General features: G+C 41.3%; 1 protein-coding gene across 3 annotated transcripts; it reads right to left on the bottom strand.

The window, feature by feature from the left end:
- Positions 1–481: 481 nt before the first annotated feature.
- fkbp8 (FKBP prolyl isomerase 8) lies at positions 482–6,785 on the bottom strand. Of its 3 annotated transcripts, none has more exons than XM_053881214.1 (9): positions 6,650–6,785; positions 5,982–6,209; positions 5,716–5,885; positions 5,543–5,631; positions 4,015–4,235; positions 3,458–3,630; positions 3,289–3,366; positions 1,724–1,858; positions 482–1,314 (listed from the first exon to the last, which is right to left on the bottom strand). In XM_053881214.1, the coding sequence occupies exons 2-9, from the start codon at positions 6,199–6,201 to the stop codon at positions 1,228–1,230; spliced, it is 1,173 nt and encodes a 390-aa protein (XP_053737189.1). In that variant the 5' UTR covers positions 6,202–6,209; positions 6,650–6,785; the 3' UTR covers positions 482–1,227. The 3 variants fall into 3 exon arrangements, with proteins under 3 accessions (XP_053737189.1, XP_053737180.1, XP_053737173.1); XM_053881205.1 differs by having other exon boundaries at positions 6,587–6,778; XM_053881198.1 differs by having other exon boundaries at positions 6,610–6,697.
- Between the last annotated feature and the right edge of the window lie 969 nt (positions 6,786–7,754).

Raw genomic sequence — 7,754 nt, 5'->3', positions numbered from 1 at the left:
GGAACGTGTAGGGAAGACTAGACTCAGTCTCGACTGAAACGAGGTACAAACCCCTCAAACAGGCAAGAGTTCATCCACTTCTGAGGAGTTACGTCGAGTTTCCTTCAAGTACTTCAATAACCTGTTCTGGGGATTGAACGTGAACTTTCAAAGACCGTTGGGAAGAGAAACACAGCCTGTTGTTGTGTGGTAAATTCATAGATGTAAGAGGTCAAACATGCATTTCTGGGGAACGAACAACCCAAAATGAAATAGACTCCAACATGCCCTGTGATTTCCCAGTCAGTGCTTAAGCCCCCTGACAAAAAAACAAACAAAAAAAAAAAAAAACAGATGCTTGTACACGCCTGATAGGACCGTTTCCCCAGCAACTGGGCGAAGGATTGGAGACAGATAAATGAAGCAGAAAGCAAAATAAAACAAGCCAAACAAGAAGCCATTTGAGGGATGTACACGTATACAGAAAGAAAGGAACGCAGCATTTGAGAACGTTTTTAATGACAATCACTCAATGCACTTTTTATGGTTTAAGCATCTTCAACGATTCTAAACAATGGAATGAACTTAAATAAATCCAGATAATTCTATCGGGAGGATGAAACATACACAACTTTTTGGTCATTGTTTGGTTGAAATGATATAAACCTGAGGTATAGTTGGAAAATAACTAAATAGTCTAAATAAATCCTGATCCTAACTATTTATATCACATTCTACCACCTTCCACAAGAATTTACAAACTGCATAGGTCAACTCCCAAAAAGCAGGACGCCAATTTAAGGAAAAAACACTTTCTCAATGCTATTCTATCTCCTTGTTCTCCAGACGTGGAGGGAGCTGCAGCCATCTGTACCAGCTTCAGCGTGTGACTGGCTTATAAAAAAATCTAAACACTTTTCATTAAATAAAAAAAAAATAGTTCAAGTGAAATAGGTTGATTTTCTATTTGCATTAGTCATTGCAAAGTAAACTATTGAAGGCAAAAACTGACAACGAAAACAGTGCATAACAAAACAGCATAAAACTACACAATTATTACGTGTGGAAGTCCAGTATAATTCCTAAATGGACATACTAACAGAACATAGTTTTCTTCCACAAATGGAACAAAACAGATTGGGTGCTCCGTGGCGCTGCACTTATCCACTTGATTTGGCCGTACGTGCTTCTCTCTACGGGTTCCATTGCTGCACAACTTGGACATGGTGTCATGACAGGAGGCATGGTTCAACTCCTGGCAGCCAAGACGACTGATAATGCCACGCCGCCGATGGCTACAGCAGTGGCTCCAAACAACCACTTCCAGCTCAGACTCTGAACGGGTGAAAGAAAGATTTCACATCAACAAGGGCCATCGCAACATAATCATGTTCTGTGGAGCCGGATCTATGTCACATTTCACAGTTGTGTTTGGCGAAAGAGACAAGAATGAGGTGCGATCTATATTCCACGTAAGGTGGCTCCAAAAGCCAGAAAACGTGCTCCATTTCTAGAGAACTTTTATCTGCCAGGGCTCTAGGCCAGACACATATCCTGTGTACAACCATAATAAAAGACATATCTGAGCAGGTCCAGACAATAACAAATGGAAAGGTTAGGTAGCAAGTGACATCAGGTTCACATTTCATCAACTATACGGCACATGCCCGACATGTAACTGCTCAGTGGTCAAGGAAGCGTCAGTCACCTTTAGAGTTTCAGGTACAAATGAGCGAGTTCTCACCCATGAATTCTTTGGCTGCCTTTTCTCTGTGGTGACGGTTGCGGGGTTACCCAGCATCTTCTTGTAGAGCGCCTGCTCTGCTCCCTTTTGTTCTGCCGTTTTCTTGGCCAATTTCGAGAGCTCGGCATGGATTGTCTAGAAAGGAGACGAGAAAATCGTTTTATAGTTGAGGTGGTGACTGAAAAACATAAAAATCCCAACAGGAAGTATCTTGGGAGTAGAAATCCTGGCATTATTAGACATTCTCCCTCCACGTCTGTCTGGATACTTCACAAAGCACCAATTACATTAAGTGTTCACACATCCACTTTTTTTCTTTAATAATAGGAATGGAAGGCTAGACGGAGAAAAGTAGCAGATGTGTGTTACTGTTAATGGCTGTCCCTGGAGATAAATTACAGGACATCTCGTCTGCACTCTCATTGCATGCTGCTACAGATCCACAATCACAAATCTCACTCCTCGCTTTAACTGGTGTGGAATGACAAAGCAAAAATTCAATACAAATCCTTATGATATACTGCATCGTCAAATGCTACATACACATCAAAGGTCAGTTGAGGCGAAAAGAGAATTATCTGACACCTTTAATGTCATGAATTGGGGAACATAACTGACCGTAGAATGCATTAATTATCAAGTAAAAAGACCAGAACTAGATTTGTGTACTTTCACATTGTAGCTGTTCATGTAGAGATTTTTTTAAAAATCAAGTAGCCCGTTTCTGTTTCATCTTCGGACTAGAAATCGATGTACAGACAGGTCGCCACAGTTCACTGAGAGTCAGAGTTATCCTATCACTGCTTAAGTGTGAAGCAGCCTTTCTTCGATTTGGCTTATAGGAACGGGTGACGGAGCAGTGCATTTTTGACAAGATGGCCACTGAAAACAAAAGTCGTGAGACAGAAGAAAACCAACAAGACCAACAAGTAATATCCTGTACCAAAGACCTCTGGAATGCTTCAATTGTGTGCAACGTCTTCAGCACACCCAGTCATACATTTATTGACAGTCATACATGTCACATTTGCACAAATAAGCACCGCCAAATAAAAAGCCTTTGGAATGAGGAAGGCAGCACAAGTCAAATTCAGGACCTGACACACACCTGCAGTGTTAAACTAGGAGCCATCGCTCCACACAATACCTCTTCAACTTAACACTGTACAGAACGTGACTCATCGAGCTAGCAAACCACAGCAACGATGAGCTGCACAGTTGGCCAGGCCATGTGCAGGAAGGCAGATTGGTGTAGGACTGAAGTGGAGGATTCTGGGCATGATTACCAAATTTCTAGAGTTTACAACCGATCCAAACACCCACACTCTGATTCTTCTTCTGCCAATAGACATGTTGTTTCACAGCACAAACACCTGACTGCAGCAGCAAGACCAGGTAATGCAGCATCAGATATGGCTGAAAGCTGAGCTATTTAAAGCAGCTTTTGGAAAGCAGCTCTACTAAAATATTGAATGAGCAGTCCGACTGGTCAGGCAACACCCGAGTCGTATCGAATACACTGTCGCCACCTGCTGGTCATACAACAGGAAAATCGAGAAATGTACCTTGTTCACTGGTTCCAACTTCAGAGCTTTCCTCAAGATTTGATTGGCCTCCTGATATTCCCCTTGTAAAGCAAGTACCTCCAAAGAAAACAGTAAACTAATAATTAGAAGCCATTCAGTTGAAGCATCAAGACTTGTAGAAAAGATAACACAATACAGACAGGCCTACCTTTCCCATGCGATACATCGCTTTAATGTTTTCTGGCTGGAGGGCAAGAGCCGCGGTGCAAGACTTAAGCACGGCATCATGATGCTCAAGTTTCAACTGTGAGGCTGCCATGTTGTTTAGACACTTGACTTTCACGTCCATCAGAATGCTCTCTTCCTCAGGTGAGATGTCCACTGGAGGAGACACCAACCAGAGCAGGTTAGGTTTTTTATTGGGGTGCACTTAGACCAAACTAACCATGTCTCTTGCTGATTACTTTTCCTGGAACGGTAATTGAGAAAATGGCTGCCTTGTTAATGATACAATATGAAAAAAGGCTGAGAATTGTGGTCATGCCACTAATTATCTTTATTACTTATGAGAATTATAGTTTTTGTGAAAGTACCAAGTATCAGAATTTGAGTGGCAATAATTTAGAAAAGAGTTTTCCAAAGCAAACAAATATATTCTTTATTCTCTCTCGTGGAGAGAGCAGAGACATTCAAGCCTCATGCACAGATGACTTTACCTAGAGTGAGTGCACAACCAAACTCATGCCAAGCTCCTTGCACTCATACCTTTAGAATTGGAGTCGATGACCTTCAGGGCAATGCTGTACGAGTTGACAGCATACGCATAGTCTCCACGCTGATAATAGAAGTTGCCTTTTTCTCTCTTGCAATCAGCCAGCGTGATCCTTTCTGTTGGAGGCAGAAGTTCCAGGTCGGGACCTTCAGTGACCTCCAGAAGTTCAACCTCCAGTGACAAATCAGTATTGGGCGGAACCTTGGGTTCATCGCTGCAATTAAATAACAGACAAAATGATCAATGCACCCTAAAAGACCAGACAAGGGAAAGGCTATATAATAATTTAACTTCATTTCAGCCGCCTCATCTTTGAGTTTTAACGTATAGATTACATTAATATTTCCGATCTCCTATAATTCCTATCTAAAATACAGCATCAATAGAACAACAAGTGCCTACTTTAAGTGATGTGCATCAGCAATGAGGATTTTACAGCATAAAACAAAGTTTTGGAGTGCACCTTACGCAGAATCTCCAACAATTTTTCAAGCAATTGTGACAAAACATATTCGAAAGTAGAACAGCCGCTGAGAGTGCAGGATCATTATAGGATGTTGAAGGTTGGCAGCTAACTATGGGATGAGCTTTAAAGCATTGTCGTAAGTATGTAACAATGTCAGCGAATGTAATGCTTGCTATCTGCTGCCTTTGATGTTTAGTACCTTTGGCATCTGCCTTAGCGCTGGAGCAGTCGGATTCTGCTGTGACGTTATACATTTAATGTTTGATTTGTCGTCCAAATAATTATGCATTTTCATAAACAAATAAATCATAAACACGTCAAATGTAGCCGAAACTCACATCATTACTTATCATTTAAATTGAGGTACAGCATATGTGTGATCCAAGGCATGAGGTAAAGTGGACCAGAGAATTAGTTCAATCTCCCCATATGCTTGCATTCTTTTTTTCCCCCCAATCTTAAGTCCCATGGTCCGACCAGAAGGGGCGGAGACAGACTCCCTATTTTCTATGCCACTCTTTTCTTTCAGGAGTCATTGCGTAAGTCTTGCGCATTTGTATACGCTCACGTTCCTTCCATGTTTTTTCCTACTGAAATGGCTGTTATGTTGTTGTATTTCCATAACACGGTGCGCAAAGTGTCCCTAAATGTGGCTAATAGATCAACATTTTCAAAAAACAAATGACTATGGTGCTGAAAAGCAAGAATGTAATGTCCATAATATACATGGATGTGTTAAGTGATTAAATATTCCAAAAACTTTGTTTTTTTAATTCCTGGATTCACATGTTACGCTGGTGGCTTCTGCAAATACTTTAAGTCATATCTGCAATGAAAAACAGTTAAACTTTCTGTAACTAAATAAACCAATTTAATGAGTTATTTCATTATTAAAGCACTACAAGTTGAACATGTGCACATCTTCAACTCCTGAGCAATACTAAACGGAAGAACAACATTCATTTAGTCCCCTGACTGTGCTTCAGTGTATTGGAGGTCGGCCTGTGTTAACATTAAACTGACTAATGGCACCTAGTAATATGTCAACATGCTACCTTCCATGAGGACCATAAGCATATTTGGCATCAGCATGGATCAATGCTTTCTCTCCCTTTTCCATGAGCTGCACAGACAAATCCAGGACCTGACAAACAAGACAAAATATTCAGCCAAAACTGTACATGTAAAAACCCATGACAATTTTGTTGATGAAGAGACATGAACTGACCTGGATAACGTCTCCATCTCCCAAAGTGAAAGAAAGTTCCCGCTGCTCTGCCACCAGTGTCCCGCACCTCAGCAAAGTTTTCAGATTAATCTTCACATTTTGTCCCCTCTGAGGTCGACTGTCTCGCCCTTCCCCTGCTTCCAGGACCTTTTTCTTTAGTAGACCATTATCTGTTTGGAGTGACATAAGGAGGTGCAATGGGTTATACATGGCTAAAGAGCTGAACACCAAACGTATCACGAAGTCTAAGAGGTGTGTGCTCATACTTAAAATATCCAGCCACTCTTCCTCTGGACTGGAGGGGTCAGTGGGGCCATTGTCACTGCCAGGCTTGTCTGCTTCTTTCGTCTTCCCACCACCGGCGTCTTCCAGAGGAGGCGGTTCGTCGTCATTGCAATCGTCGTCCAACATTTCAAAGTCCTCTCCGTTGTCCAGCAACGAGGTTCGTCCGTTCTTCGCGGACAGTGAACTATCGTCAAAGGCCATCAGAAACCCTTTAACATTGTCCAAGAAAATGAGAATTTTTAACGAAGCTGCTGAAGGACGACTGAAACAACAAATGAACACGTTACTCAGCTAACTCATTACAGCTAACGTGTCAACAGTTGAGGATGAAGTTGAGGTCGATCACAGCTATCAACCGATTAAAATTCACAATTGACTAGCATAGACAGTCCATTAAACACAAAACACAACACATATTAAGGCTGCAGATCTTCAGTCGCGTTTAAATACACATTTCCTCTCGATAGCTCGAGAAGTTTCTGTCAAGTTGCACCTGCTAGGACGACACTGCTAACAGTCCGTAGCTGACAAACACCGGCACCCGATGAGGCAAAGTCACGGCCCAGCCAACAAAACCACCACTTACCACAATTACTATTCGACAATCACCTACGAGAAAAAGAAGAGGTCTGGATACAACTCGAGTTACCCAAAAGTCCGGCTCTTGTTTTGGTTCAGGACGGTGCAGGTCCTTTTGGCGCGTGAGCTGGAACGTCGTCGAGTGGAAACAACGTAAAAGAAAGTAGTTCCGGGGGATGACGCTTACGTCTGGCCTGACTTTCATCTGTCTTTTGATTTGACTGTCAGGCGCATTTACAAAGCAGACATCACAAAGATTCAACTCAAAAATGAATCATGCAACAAATGAAACTGTATGCACTGGGAATATTTTAAGAAATTGTATTTTTAATGTCACAAAATAATGGTAATGTAACATCATATAATAGTAAAAAAAAAAAAAAAACATGTTGCTGTTGACAAAATGCTTTAAAACAGAAATACAGAAAGCCGTGCAGTCTGTGAAGCTGGTTTTGTGAAGATTACAGAACAATGGTCGTTTATTGATGCTTGCAGGACAGGAACCTGTTCCGAGGCAGGATTTATGGTTTCTCTGCCATTTTCACTGCTGACCTGAAGGGGTGCAAATTGATCCCACTATTGGGGAAGGACGTGTGTGAATCTGTTCTCTAATAGGTTTATGTTGCCTTTAGAGGATTTGAGAACCCAGACCTCTAAATCAGGGCGACACATAGATAAAAATCATAGACTTAAATAGAGAAAATGCAACTGTCCACTCGTCACTTACGTGAGGTGAACTTGGCAGTGTATGACGTGTACAGGTTGACAAACACAGACTTGGGTGAATCTTGTTTAAAGTCGTTGAGGACGAACATGCAACTCATAAGATTGTAGTGTTGTAAATAGTACAAGTGCTGTTTTCAGACTTAATATTTTAATTGTTTAAAAAAGTGGTTTGAATAGTTTGCTGTCCTGATGGTCCTGCAGTTTGCAGCTAATCCATAAGCTGAATATTGTCAACTCTCTTGACAGCCAATGACTTAAACTGAAAATTCATCCAGTTCAACCTACTGGTATATGTTGTACTGTACATTAAATAAATGCAACACAACTGAACACCAGCTCGGCTGAGTTGTTTTCATCATGAATATAAATAATAATGTTAAATATTAGAGGTCTATTTCATTTGACTCCAACCCTAAAAGCATGGTAAGTTGAAGGTGGTCGTAAACTTT

The sequence above is a fragment of the Synchiropus splendidus genome, chromosome 1, assembly GCF_027744825.2.
Source record: "Synchiropus splendidus isolate RoL2022-P1 chromosome 1, RoL_Sspl_1.0, whole genome shotgun sequence".
NCBI classification, from domain to species: Eukaryota; Metazoa; Chordata; class Actinopteri; order Syngnathiformes; family Callionymidae; genus Synchiropus; species Synchiropus splendidus.
This window is presented reverse-complemented; position numbering and strand designations above follow the sequence as displayed.

What these genes read in the sequence shown, in the direction of transcription:
- fkbp8 (XM_053881214.1), bottom strand. Translation starts at nt 6,201, where the DNA reads ATGGCCTTTGACGATAGTTCACTGTCCGCGAAGAACGGACGAACCTCG. An exon ending in GAGATGGAGACGTTATCCAG is followed by an intron (nt 5,632 to 5,715) that starts GTCAGTTCATGT and finishes CTTGTTTGTCAG; the next exon opens with GTCCTGGATTTGTCTGTGCA. An exon ending in CATCGACTCCAATTCTAAAG is followed by an intron (nt 3,631 to 4,014) that starts GTATGAGTGCAA and finishes TGTCTCCTCCAG; the next exon opens with TGGACATCTCACCTGAGGAA.